Genomic DNA, 14,748 nt, shown 5'->3' on the forward strand with positions numbered 1-14,748 from the left:
TTATTTACTGATAAGACAGTGGGTTATGGCAAACATAGCAAGTTGGAGGCAAGTTACATCACTATCTAGTGGTCTTCATCTGTTCCTGAGTTCATGTGATTCTTCACAATAAATTCTCTACCCGGAATAGAGAAGTGCCTATGTTTTGTAGGTCTAAAAAAGAAAGGCTTAGTGTGGGCTGTTTAAACTATTTGCGTGTCAATTAAAATCTGTAATATATCTTTATCTGATGCTTCCCACTTAAAAGGGCTAGCAACAGAAGCCTGATTGTGATTTGCAGTTTTTGCAGTGGCTAGTAAGAAGAGGACATAAGATTTTTATTATTTTAAAAGGTTCACTTCTGCTGGTTAATAATAGTACTGCTTTTCAAAAAAGAAAGTTTTCTCTTTTTCTTCCAGGTGGCATGAAATTATTAAGCAAAATTATGCAGAAATAGATTTTGATGTGCATTTTGAATTGTAAAAGTTTCAAGGACGGAAAGAATTGTATTCTTGTCTTGTTTAATTGTATTCCCTGGAATTGCTCAGAGCAAGTGTTCAGCCCTGGTACAAACCTTATTCTAATGGAGAATCTGACATAACTGTTGATTTGATGTATTTAAAAAAATTTGGAAATTAATTTTGTATTTAACTTGATCTATCACTTTGTTTATTCTGACAGTGTTAGAGATACTGAAGTTCATATTCAGTGGGCTGTCTCTGTTTTGAGCAGAGGCCTACTCAGGGATCTTATTTCTTACAGTAAATTAATCAAGGCAGAACTGTGTTCTGCTGTGAATAGCTTGCCTCCAGCATGTATTATCTCCTTGAAAACTAGCTTTGATATTTGACAAAGTATTACAGTTGTCCCTAGAGACTTACTCTTTGTTTGATAGATAAAATAAGCTGCTTTTATCAGACATCTTTCTCTATGTAATATTGTGATGGGGTCTAAACTTTATCTCTGTTAGGGTAGTGTGATTTATCTAGTTTGGGTACAAAGAGAAGGTAAAATATTTTAGTTTAGTAATAATTACAAAATATGTACTGCATACCAGGAGTTCAGATCAGTTGTCATCTAAACTGCTCAATGACGAGAGTGATGCATTATAGTGGTTATGACAGTGTTGTTCACCGAAAGGTCTTAAAACTCAATATCAGTGACTATTTCTTTGGGGTTTTTCCTTTAAAGCAGCTGATAGTCAGTGGAGAATTCCCTTGATGTTGTGCCCTAATTGAAAGATGTGCAAATATTTGCTATGTATTGAGAAGTATTTTCCTAGTGTTTTAGAAATGTTATGTGATTTATGAATGATTGTGAACTTCTGCTGAAATTACTTATGTACCAAAAAAATGCAGTTTCAGCATTATTAGTGTATGGCCTTTATATTACACAATAGGACAGGGTTTGTAGTCTGAAAACTTATATATTTAATATTGGGTTTATCTTCTGATTGTCTTACATCAGTCCAAATCTATGATACTATTCTAAATACTGTAATGCATTGTTAGTGTCCGGTTAAAAAAAGCCAACCACGTATCATGACATTGTCTGACAAAGTATGATAAAGATACTCCCAATAATTTTATGAAGCTCTCTATTTATATTGACTATATAACTTAATGAGATGCAGCTAAATTAATAATTCTTTCCAAATCTGACATTTTTGTCAGAAATGTTTATGAGAGGTTTTGTCACAATCTAATCACCAAACTATCCAATCTTTGTTCATGGGGGTGGGGGAAAAACAGTTGTGATATTACTGCTTTTGGTTCCGAATTTGTTGATGGCTGTTTGTGGTTCTAAATTGCAATCGTAAGGTAGCATTTTTTAGTCATTATTAGATAATTGTTTACATTTTATGGTGCTGTATAATTTGTTTAATGGAATTTACAAAGATATTGCTAGGTAGTGTGAGAAGACGTTGTGTGAATCCTTTTAAAAGATCCCAGAAAATAACTCCCCCTCCTTCTTCACTGACCTTGCTGTCTGCAGAGTCATTTCTCTCACATGTTCTCACTCTTCTTTTCTGGCTGCAGTTGCTGTTGCACAGTTTCCACCACTCCACCCCTTCTTCAATATGTTATCGCAGAGGTGCTGCTACCGTTGCTGAGGGGTTCAGCCTTGGTCAGCGACAGGTCTTGGAGTCAGCTGGCATTGGTTCTGTTGGACACAGGGGAAGCTTCTAGCAGCTTCTCACAGGAGCTACCCCGATAGCCATCCTCCAACTACCAAAACCTTGCCGCACAAACCCAATACAATACTTTAGAAACAGAACAGGCATTTGGTCATAAGTCAAGGCGGTACAAACAGCGAAGGTGTTAATGACCTTTGCCCAAGCTAGTGTCTCAAGCCCAATAATTCTAGCAAAACCCCAATAATTCTAGCAGAAGCTTGAACATTTGCTATCCTATAAACATGCAAGTCCAGTTTGCCACTGTCCTCATTGTCCTCACCTTTGCATTTTGGGAAAACAGAAATTCCAGAATTTGAAGTAACAGAGCTGAGTTTAAAGTTAATGGTGTGTACATCTAAGCACTTAAGAACTTAAATACAAAGCAGGCTTTTTGTTAAATTGTGGGGTTTTTTTTCAGAGCTGAAATATTTCAGTGGGCATGGTTCTGTATTTCGTAGCTTTTGGAAACACAAACACATTTGTCAGGCTTTCATAGCATCTTATGTTGGTAACCTAATAAAGGATATCATAATAAAAGAAGTCCCTCCTCAAGTCTGACACTGATATGAAAATAAAATATTGGCTGAAACACAGTGAGGTGCCTCAGAAGCTTTTTTTAGCATATGTTTCCTCTACTTCTTTTATCCAGACTAAGTATAGCAAGGTCTGATTCCTTTTCCCTGAATCCAAAATTATCTCACTGAACCTCACTGAAGTGATAGAACTCATGTATGGCAGACCTGCTGTTGGGTGTATAGCATTCTTCAGCAGGGTTCATGACTCCCAATGTGTTTACATGCCTGCAGACAGCTTTGACTGCATCTTCAAGACCCAAACAGCACCTCAGTTTTTCTAGCTAACTGGTGGAAAGTTCTTGAGGAAAAGAAAGATAAAGCCTTAGGTGATTTCAGTGCTCAAAAGCAAAACAACAGACTTGTGGAGCTGGCAACAAAGAAGCCAAACCACTGCCTTTATGTAGCGCAGTCAGGAGTTTCTTTCATCACTTCCCGGAGAGGGATCAGTGGTTGTAAGAAATCGAGTTAAAAACAAAATGAAGACAAAAGAAAAACCCTCAAAAATTCAGGATTCAGGAATGGCTTTTGCAGAAACCCCTGATGAGTATGAACTTTCATGATTCCATACGGGATGTATTTGTATAACAACAAACAAGTGTTGCCAGAGGAGTAACTGTGCAATTGTATACTTAGAATTTATCTGTTGAAAAACATGTCCTCTTCTCCTCCTCTTACCCACTCTGGCTTAAAGATCTTCATAATTTTGACAACAAAATAATAAAAAGAGTTGTTAGGACACACTTTGTATTGTTCCAATTTTGTGATTTGAGACAATCTGAAAGAGGAGTTTAGCAATACAGATACATTATTTGTCAAGGAAAAAAACCCCGCTCTAATTCTAATCTAATCCTGACCTAATGATAACCTAATTTTGAAAGTCTTTTTGTACAAATGGAGAACATCTGATCCTAAAGGACGCGGCCAGTGTGAAATTTTGGCTACAGTAATCAGAGTTAAATGTCCATTGAAAAGAATCCTCCAAAAACTATTAGTCTTTATTTAGTACAGAAGTGCTCAGTAATTTGTGAGTTGTGCCTCGGAGGGCAAAATACTAGAGAAAGACTAAACTTTTAGATGGCAAGTGTACTTCTCAGGCAAGAATTTGACATATATATTTCTTTCAGGTGAAGTTGCCATAGGATATCAATATAGGTTTACTGAGCAGAACTCAGAATGAGAAGTTCTTGTAGAGGGTTGTTTATGCTGCTGGAGTTTCTATTAAATGAATATTTCTACACTGAATGGATGAAGCTGCTGTTTCTGTTGTCACTGGCAATTACAGCACAGCTGTGCAAAAATGACAAGTGTATCTTAGACTTTTTTTAAAAAAGCCCTTATTCACAAAGGATTTTTTCTTTTGCAATCTACTACTTGATATTTGTAATCTAGAATATGAGATACTAGTATTTGAAACAGATGCTCTGAAGTACCTTGAAAATAGTTGCTAACAAGAACAGCTATTGTTAAATAGCTCTTCGCAGATGTGTTGTGCTATACTCAGACTAGCTCAATAAATATTATATAGACATCTCATACAATTTCCTGTATAAGTCTTGATTCCTTTCTGTACTTTGTGTTTGGTTTTGTTCATAGACTCTTTTATCTTTTATACCTTAAATATCTGTTCTATCAGGATCCTTACAAAGCTTCATTGATCAGGAGAATGACAGATTATGGTCAGAGGACCATCCACTTCCTTGGATTTTGTGTTTGTCTTTTATCCCTCATGTTTTAAATAAATTATAATTTGTTCAAAGTAGGCAAGTATGGTAAGTCCAAATCCTTAATGAGATTTCAATGTCTATAAGGGAGACAAGTGGTGTCCCTCAGGGGTCCATACTGGGACCGGTGCTGTATCTTTATCAATGATATTGACAGAGAGATTGAGTGCACCCTCAGCAAGTTTGCAGATGACACCAAGCTGAATGGTGTAGTTGCCACACCGGAAGGACAGGATGTCATCTGGAGGGAACTGAACGTACTGGAGAAGTGGGCCTCTGAGAACCTCCTGAGGTTCAACAAGGCCAAGTGTAAGGTCCTACACCTGGGTTGGGGCAATCCCTGTTTTCAGTACCTGACGGGAGATGATGTGATTGAGAACAGCCCTGCAGAGAAGGACTTGGGCGTGTTGGTTGATGAGAAGCTCGACATGAGCCGGCAATGTGCGCTTGCAGCCCAGAAGGCCAACCATATCCTGGGCTACATCGAAGGAAGCGTGGCCTGCAGGGCGAGGGAAGTGATTCTGCCCCTCTATTCCTCTCTTGTGAGACGTCATCTGGAGTACTGTGTCCAGTTCTGGAATCCTCAATGTATAAAGGATATGGAGCTTTTGGAACGAGTCCAGAGGAGGGCTACAAAGATGATTGGAGGGCTGGAGCACCTCCCATACAAGGACAAGCTGAGAGAGTTGGGCTTGTTCAGCCTGGAGAATGAAGGCTCCGAGGAGATCTTATGGCAACCTTCTAGTACTTGAAAGGGGCCTACAAGAAAGCTGAAGAAGAACTATTCATAAAGACTTGTGGTGATAGGACTAGGGGCAATGGGTATAAACTGGAGAGGGGCAGATTTAGACTAGACATTAGGAAGAATTTCTTCACTGTGAGAGTGGTGAGACACTGGAACAGGTTGCTTAGGGAAGTTGTGGATGCCGCATCCCTGGAGGTGTTCAAGGCCAGGTTGGATGGGGCTTTGGGCAGCCTGATCCAGTGGGATGTCTCTGCCCATGGCAGGGGTGTTGGAACTGGATGATCTTTAAGGTCCCTTCCAACCCAAACTATTCTTTGAAAGTAGCGACAATAGATTAAGACATCAGATTATCATCTCGCAGATGATGTTTTTTTCCAAAAAATTCTTTACTTGAATTAAAATGAAATTGATTCATTTGCTATTTTGAAATCTTATTCTAGAATCTACGTACGTTGTTAATTTTCTTCACTTTAGTTGTTCTGTCTCTTACCTTGTCTTGGGTGTTGAACTATGTCTTCTCTTTGATATTGCTTTCATCCATCTGCAAATTCCGATTAGAGCTGAGTTATTCTAAATGCTAATAGAAATAAAATTGGATGAGTTATTATGTGTATCTCTCATACTACTTGATTTAAAGGAAGAGATGATTAAAGAGAGCAGGATTATTATGAGAATTTCAGTTGGCACCTTTTCTTTTGTGTGCTCACTACAAATGTCCCTCCTAGACAGTTAATAGACTTGGAATGTATTTAAGCTTGAGTCATTTGTCTGGATTTTCATCAGACTTGAATCACACCAGTATGCAGGATTTTACCATTTCCCTGCTTTTCAGGTGTTCCAGAGGTAGCTTTTCTTACTTATATAAATGGAGATTTTGGGTTTTTCTTTTGTCTTGTGTTTTATTTTATTTTTCTACAAAAGTGAATGGTAGAAGACTCTAATCTGTGACTGATGTTTTGAATGCCTTAGTTGAAGTAAACTGTTCTTATATTGTTACGAGGATAATTCTTCAACTAAGTCATCTGCATCTTAAAAAAATACACCATGTCTTGAGACTGTTCATAGTTTAATACCTTAAGACTTTAGGAATATTTTACTGCAATTTTTTCTCAGTGCTATTTAAATATAGAGTCTATTTTCTTGGCTGTTTCTTTTGTTTTATTCAGTTGCTGTTCAAAAAGTCTCTTAAGTGCCTTATAAATTCATTTTTAGCACTGATTTTTCAGGGACACTAACAAGCAAAGTTTGTTAGCTCCATTTCTGGTAGAATAGGCAAATGTTGCATTCATGGATGCTGTGGCTGTTATCTCCTGTTTGAGACAAATAGAATCATAGAATAGTTTGGGTTGGAAGGGACCTTGCCTGGCAACCCCCCTGCCATGGGCAGGGGCACCTCCCACTAGATCAGGCTGCCCAAGGCCCCATTCCAAGGCCTGGAACACCTCCAGGGGTGGAGCATCCACAGCTTCCCTGGGCAACCTGTGCCAGTGCCTCACTACTCTCATAGTGAAGAAATTCCTCCCTGTGTCTAGTCTAAATCTGCCTCTCTCCAGTTTATATGTCAGTTAGAAATGCAGAATTTGCTTGAAGAATTTGGGTTAGATCGACGGGTAGCGTGGTGAAATCCTGGCGATATTTACTAATGGTCTCTGCCTGTGTTGGAGACTACCAATTCAGTAGTCCCTGGATTAGTGGATAACCACTTTGTATGTAATAATTTTTTTTTAATCATCGTAAAAGCAAAGTGTTGAGAGACACATGGCTGCTGTTTCTTGTGAATTAGCATATACGGTGCTTTCAGATATAGAAACCTCTTCTTTCGTGGTTTGGATAAGCATAAATGCCAAGGTTGTCGTTCAGTAAGGTGACCTGCCAAGTATTCTAACATTTTTGAGAGCTGATGAAATCATTACTATGACTAAAATTGAGAAATAAGATATATCCAGGCAAATTCCTGAGTTAACAACTGTAAGAATTCCCTTAATTTGGCTTGCATCAATTTTGCATAGTTTTTGCAGTATGTTTCACGTTGCATTTAAATTCTTTTGGAGCTGTCTTGGCTATCACTCCAGGATAAATGACTTCATAGGCAGCTTGAAAAATGGCTGTTGCCTTAGGAATAATATAATAAAGGCTTTCAAAGTAAATTCAGGTGTTTTAAGAGAGTCTTCTTAAGATATAGAATCAAATATTTCTCTGGCTCACAAACACAGCTTGGGAAGAATCTTAGAACAAGCTTGACTGATGTGCTGCTAGAATGATTTATTTACACTTAGGACAAATGTTATTAATTAGTAGCTCTCTAACTAAATTTTCCACAATTGCTGGAGTTCTGTTGACTCCATAAACCAATTGTTCTCAAACTTACTTGCCCAACAGTCCCTTTTTTCACCTTTCTGCATTGTCCAACCCACCCTTTCCTTGGCATACCCTCAGCCCTGCAATATTTCTGTGCTCTTACAGGATTCACTTTTTTTCTGCTTACATCTCCAGGTATTCTCTCTATAAAGCACACTTTTCCTACCCAGAAACCCTTTCCAGGTTACCTCCAGGTTGGATAAACTGTGCCCTAGGTGGTAGATTTATTTTAATCTAATCTTCTCACAGTGATGATGCAGTTTCCTGTCTCGGACATCTTATGTCAAGGATTTAAAATGATTTTTTTTGTGCTTTAATCTTAAGAAGGGATTTATCAGCAAGTACCACTCTGTACAGATTTCTGTAGGCATCTATGACTTATTTCCCATTTTGGAAAAGGAAATGTTGTGTCATAAAGTCTGAGCGTTCATTCTCAGTATATCCCAAAGGTCCGTTCTGTATCCCAGAAAGGCATCTTTTCTTTGCTTATGCGTGCATGTTCTTTTTAAAGCCTGAGAACTATCTGAAAGTTAATCTGTGTATTTACATCTATTACAGGTGTTTCTTCCAGGACAAAATCTAGCTCACAAGATTACTCTAGCAAAAGTGTTACGTAAATATACATACTTAAAGTAATGTTAATTTTTAACTTTTCAGAATAGGGATTTAACAAAAAGTACTTATCAGACTGTTTCTGCAAAGCCACATAGCTGTTTGACTGGTTGCTACAGTCTGGTCCATGTACAACTTGATGAACACTAGTGATTTCATAATTTCAGAAGGTTTGATAATATTTAATAGTATTTGCTTAGGTTTTAGAGATGGTCCTGTAGGCTATCCTTGTAAGTCATAGCTTTGATGCCCACTGTTTCTCAATGATTAGTCCAGTAAATCTGTCTAAAGAGTTCATCAATTAGATGAGGTTTGACTTGTCTGTCTAGATGCGTTTGCCATTAGCTAAATCAGTGGTTTGTGTGTCAAAACCTTTGAGATCTCAGAACAAATTTAATGAAGTCTAATATTAAAAAATACGTGGGAAGATGGGCTTTCAGTTTATTCATTGTCTATTTAAGTACAGCCTAAAATTTGGTAAAGTTTGTTGGAGATTTTCAGTTAAAAAGTACTAAGTGCTTTTATTTTTCAGAGAAAGTGCATGTAATAAAACTTGCAGGTAAAATATCCTAAATTTTTGTTGTTGTTAGAAGTGATGTGACAGAATATGCTGTACTGTTATCTATTTGATTCTTTCTCATATTTAATAGATCTTGCTTGTCTTGGGAGTAGTTCATTCCTGTTTGAAGAGAAACATGAAGCAAAACCCCTATACCCTTCAGAAATTCCAGCGCAATGTTTGCAGCAGAAGCTGTTCAGTTTCTCAGTTTTTTTTCCAAGTGAAATTGCATTATTGAATCACAGAATCATTTCAGTTGGGAAAGAACTTTAAGATCGTGGAGTCCAGCTGTCTGTCCATCCCTACCAGGTCTGCCACTAGACCATCTCCCGAAGTATGGCATCTACTTGTCTCTTAAACAACTCCGGGGATGGTTACTCAACCACTCCCCTGGGCAGCCTGTTCCAAGGCTTGACAACCCTTTCAGTTAAGAAATTCCTCCTGATATCCAACTTAAATCTCCCTTGGCACGTCTTGAGGCCACTTCCCCTTGTCCTGTCAGTAGCTACCAGGGAGAAGAGACCAATGCCCACCTTGCTCTAACCTCCTTTTATGTAGTTGTAGAGAGTATTAAGGCCTTCTGTCAGTCTGCTTTTCTCCAGACTAAAGAATTCCAGCTCCCTCAGCCGCTCCTCTGAGGCTTGTGCTGTAAGCCCTTCACCAACTTGGTTGTTCTTCTCTGGACACGTTCCAGCATTTTGGCATCCTTCTTGTAGTGAGGAGCCCCAAACTGAACACAGTGTTTGAGGTTCTTTAATGTCTTTAGAACCTGGACTTATATTTGTGTATGTTTTTTCAGTGGAAACCAACTTCTGTAAACTTCTCTGTTGTGCGGCTAGATAGGATTTTGACTGGACCTCAGTAGGAGCAACTTACCTCAATCAGTACTTCATCTTTCACTTCATTAACTTCCCGTGATTTATGGGTTACGCTGTTGGTGGAGGCAAGAGGAATCTAAAACCTCAAGAAAATGCTTGTGGACAGTTACACAGTATAAATGTATTAAGAAGTGAAATTATATGAGTTAACCTATCAAATCTGACAACAGGTATCTCACGCTTCTCCATCTAATGCATCTTAACAACATGCGTGTCCTATGCATCTTAACAGCAATATTGAAATCCTGCTCCCAAATACTACCCCTTTTTATGTATAGTTAACCTTGTCTGTTCACCAGCTAAACTCTTGGAGAATGGAGTCTTGCCTCCTAAGAGGGCCTGCCCTCGTATTTCACTGGTAACCTCATTCCCCACCTGCATATTGTGTTGCAGGATCAGAAGCCCTTTCTACAGCCTGACAATCTGCAGTTTGAGATGTCACATGCTGGATGGGCCTCCGGTTTTATCCTCTAGAATTTTAGAATAACAATAGGTTAGTTATTTACCCTGCAGGTAACATAATTTTGGAGGTTTCTTCTTGTTTCACAAATGGTAGAACCTAAAAATCTTTCAAAAAATTAGGTACCCTAGATTAAACCTAGGTATCCTAGATTAAATCTGAGACTGAATGTATAATCACAATTACACTCAGATATGCGATGGCACTTGAGGATCCTTAATGATAGCATTTATATACAATATAAGTGATATGTATTAGTACAATCTTAATTGCTTATCTACTGATATCATCTATCTTTAGTCTTCAGACTCCTGCAGTTTATATGATTTGGTGAAAAGAGAGTGCCAATCTCTACCTGTTACATAGAAGAGAAAAATTGTAATGCATGCCTGTGAAGAGTCAACGTAAAGAATTTGCATGATTTAATCATACCTCTTTCTGTGAATCTTGACTCACATTTGTTTTGGCAGCTATGGCAACACTTGCTGGCCAGAGGATGGTGGATTACTGGTATCACACTTATGTTCAAGATGTTCCGTTCAGACCTCAAATATGCAGAACACTCTACATAAAGCCGTTAGTGAATATTACAAGTGTAGCTGTAGAATCATTCTTTACTGTAGGCTACAGACTAGAAGATGTTCATTTTCAAACACCTTTTAGCTTTTTTGATGCATGAGGGGTGGATAATTTTTCTTGTTCCTTCAGTTCTCCTCTTGCACCATAAAAATTGCTGACAAATGCAGTCTTATTTGTGGCTATTAGTTCTTAGTTGTATAAAATCACCTCAGCAGATTTCCCTTAACCTTTTTTTTTCATGTAGAGGTAGTTTTGTGTATTCTTTCAGTGATCATAAAGGCTGCTTTGGATTTGACTGGACTTGCTAGGTCAACATTCCTTGATTTGGAGAAGACAGTTTTATGGTCTACTGAAAAACAAGTTTTACATGGAAATTAAATACAAGAACAAGGGCTGGAAAATGTTAAGGACATGGTACAAAGTAAAACATACCTGTGTGAGCCAAGGACAGAATACTAGCCATGTTTAATTTCCTGACTTTCCTTAGCTTGTATTTCAGTCTCCTTATTTAAATATTCCTTTTGCCTGCCTTTTTATAACTTATTTGGAGGTATATGTTAGCCAGCTTCTCAGCTACTGTATACTGACACCAGTTAATCATGTGATTTTTTTGTCTTTTAGTGAAACTCAAGATTCCTATGTTTGTATTTTCTTATTTCTCATGAGTTGTACTATAATTAGGAGTACCTGTCTTGACTGTTTTTGATGCTTTGTACATATTAAGTTTCATTGCCCAGTATGTTGGAATGTAGACAGCATTTACCAGCTCATTAACCTCTTTAAATTGGCTGCAGAATGGATTGTTTCCTGTCACCATCACAGGTCAGTGGATGGATTACACTCAAATGGACTCATTCTAGAATATTTGAAAAATGTTAAGCTCCCACAACATTGATTGAGTGGCACGGTTTTTGTAATTTACGTGTGTTTTTTGGGGGAAATCCAGATAAGACAGTAGGTTAATATTGTCATTGTTCTGAAGTCAGGAAAGGCAAATGTTGACGAAGAAAACCCTACTAATTGATCCTGTTCATCTGCAAAATGTAAACATTTTATACACATACAGCACACTTCCAGAAAACTAGTAAGAGTAGTTTGTTTGGACCAGGATGAATTGCTTTTAACTATGTGGTCTCGCTAATATACTTGACCACTAGTAAGCATCTGTCCTGGAGCTGTTCTTAAGAAGGAACGAGGTCGGCCTTTGCTTCTCTGAGTGTCAAAAGTAGTACTGTAGCCTTCACAAAAGCCATATGTATCTAGTAAAAGAAATTCGTGAACCTTAGTTGCTTGACAGCTGACTCCCTCAGGGTTGACACCATCATTTTTTAAAACTGGGACCAGTGGTGTTTCACTTACTGAATCACGGAAATTTGGATAGGTAATTGATTTTGTTGTTCAGCAGAGCATTTTCAGTTGAATAGAATGCATCATGAGAGGAGCTTAAAAACTGAAGACTGTGGAGTTGTATTAAGTGCAACAGGATACTTGAGTTTTCTTTTTGTTCTGACTGAGTAATCACCATGTAAAGAGCTACCTTGGTGTTACCTTCTGTTAGCATAGTGACGGATAGAGTTGGGTGGCTTCAGAATGGAGCCTTGAAACTTCTGAAGTCAATAAAGACTGTTGCTACAGTAAGCTCCAACCAGTCAGGAGTGTTAAAAGAGAGCAGCTACTAATACTGCAGTGATTGAATATTATTTCCCTGTACATGTAGGCAGAACGTATTTAAAACTTGCTTACAGGTGGCTGAACACCAAGGGATATTCCGAGTCCTGAAGTAAGCAGACCACAAAGCCCTTTATATTAGTTGCTAATTCTGTCCAAGCTCTGCAAGATTGTAATGAAAAGACATGAGCAGACTTTGTGACTGACATAGAGGCTCATTCATTATAGAGACTTTGGATTAATTGCATAGTCTCATCATAGAGTGTAATTAAAGATTACAGAAAGCTTCTAGAAGAGTCAATTCTGCATTGCATACCGCATAAATGGGTTAGATGTCATATATTAGATTTTATATATTAACCTAATAACCTTGTCACAAATAATAAGACTTTGGCTACGTGGCATTCTTATCTGAAAAAGTCTGTTTTGTTCATGTTACTGAAAACCATAGTATGGATTGCAAACTCAAACCTAATTTTCAAGATGCTTTTTGAGGTGCCTCGTGAAAAGAAACTTACTTGTTTTTACAGAGTGTTATTTGCAGGAGTAAACACTTCATTTTGTGGAAGTGTGTGTACTGAATATGACTCTGAATACTGCTTTTCTTCCTCTGAGCTTTTCCATAGATAGCTGCTTGTTTTAACTGAACTGATTACTAAGCTGCTCTTCTCATAAATGTCTACAGCTTCACACTATGCTGTTAGAAATCTATGTCCCAGTTCATCAGAGCACTGACACAACTGTGCTAAGGCTTTGGGTAGCGTAACAAAGTTATGTGGTCTGATATATGAATACTGAATATCTGTAGCTTTGTGTTGTAGTCACCATGTTCTGTGCCATTGGCTTATTGTCAGGATCTTAGCAATTCCAAACTGGCTACCTGTAATCGGTTACCTTTTCTTCCCCTGTGGTCTTGATGACATATCATCAGCATAATTTCCTATACTGCATATTGTGTTTGTATTTACATCGCAGTTCTGCTCTTAATTCGAAATGTCACATCCAGGAACTTCTGGATTTTAGTTATTAATATAGTTACCGAATTTAACTGTGATGTCACATACTGTTCGTGTGTTGTTATTGTTATTGAAATCATGTTTCTCTGTCAGTTTGGGCCAAGTTTGGTTTTTTTTTTTTTCCAGGCTTGCTGGGGAAGTTTTTGTACAAGCTGAAGAACAGGGTGTTCATGACACTCATTAACCTCAAAATTATATTTTATGTATCAGTATAATTTGAGAATTCTTAGTCCTTGATTTGTTACTTTGTTTTTAATATGCTATATCATATTACAGTTCACCTAATTTTATTTAATTTCCTTTTATTTAATTCAGGGTTGGGAAGAAACTGTGGATGCTGCCATTTCTTACTTGTTAAGAACTTGTTTGTCAAAGAGCTCTAAGGAACAGGCCCTGACTCTCAGCACCCAGTTGAGCATGCCCAAAGATACTAGCAGACTGAAGAAGAACATCACCCTTTTTTGTGATAGATTGGCCAAAGGTGGTCGCCTTTCCTTAAGTACGGACACAGCCGCTCAGCAAGCTGCTGTCATTCCAGGTGAGACATGAAGTGTATGTTCATAATACAAAATACATATTGGCATATTAAAATTGAAGATTGTATGCATTTGATTATGTTAGCAGTTTGTTTTTAATGGTTGTGTAAATCAAATGTTGACTTTGTCACTGACCAGTAAAATGAACTAGGTAATAAGATAATTTTAAATCTGTTTTATCTCAGTGTTGCTCTTAACTGCATAGGCACAGCAAATGAACCCCAGATGGTCATCTTTGTGTTTTAAAAGCCTTATCACTTATTTCTTTGCACTTTCCAATTAAATGTATACACGTGTGCATTTCTAAGGCTATGGAAAAGGGAGAAGTGAAAAGTCTTACTTTCTTCATAGAAGAATGATTATGGTTACATTACTGACATTATGGCACGTGCATACGACTAATTCTAAAGTAGTGAATAAAAAAATCTGAAACTTTTAGAAAGTTCTCGTGAGCGGGGTGTTATCTTACAGCATGAAATTAAAGATAAAATGAATATAAGTATGTGTTGAATAATATTTCTCATTTGGAAGAGGAATGTAGAGATTACAACATTGTGCAAAGATTTAAATGAATGTCGTGGAAATACAATTTTTTTTAAAAGAAATTTTATTTACATCCTTTTCTACATTCTTGATTTCCAGTAACAGTGAGTTCAAGGCCACACCTTTTCTTTAGAGTCTGAAGGCTGGCATCTTTGTACTGTTAGAAGACATTTTCTTCCTACCTTTTTTCTCTAGTGAGCTAGGCAGTCTCCTAAAAACCATCAGATCCTCCTGCTTACTTGAAAACATTTTTTTTTCCCCCCCAGCTTCCTACTTTAGGTTTGGGTTGGATGTTCATTCAGCTTCATAGTTTCCTAGACCACATAATATCACTATAGTCAGT

The 14,748-nt window shown here is 37.6% G+C and overlaps 1 protein-coding gene across 3 annotated transcripts in view; it reads left to right on the forward strand.

Moving 5' to 3' along the window:
- The window catches only part of BBS9 (Bardet-Biedl syndrome 9), a 303,616-nt gene that overhangs the window by 137,637 nt on the left and 151,231 nt on the right, over positions 1-14,748 (forward strand). For all 3 annotated transcript variants that reach the window (XM_054059480.1, XM_054059482.1, XM_054059481.1), the window contains exon 21: positions 13,642-13,864. In XM_054059480.1, coding sequence (XP_053915455.1) covers positions 13,642-13,864 — 223 coding nt within the window. The remainder of the gene's footprint in view (positions 1-13,641; positions 13,865-14,748) is intronic.

This window comes from Cuculus canorus, chromosome 2 (genome assembly GCF_017976375.1).
Source record: "Cuculus canorus isolate bCucCan1 chromosome 2, bCucCan1.pri, whole genome shotgun sequence".
NCBI lineage: Eukaryota > Metazoa > Chordata > Aves > Cuculiformes > Cuculidae > Cuculus > Cuculus canorus.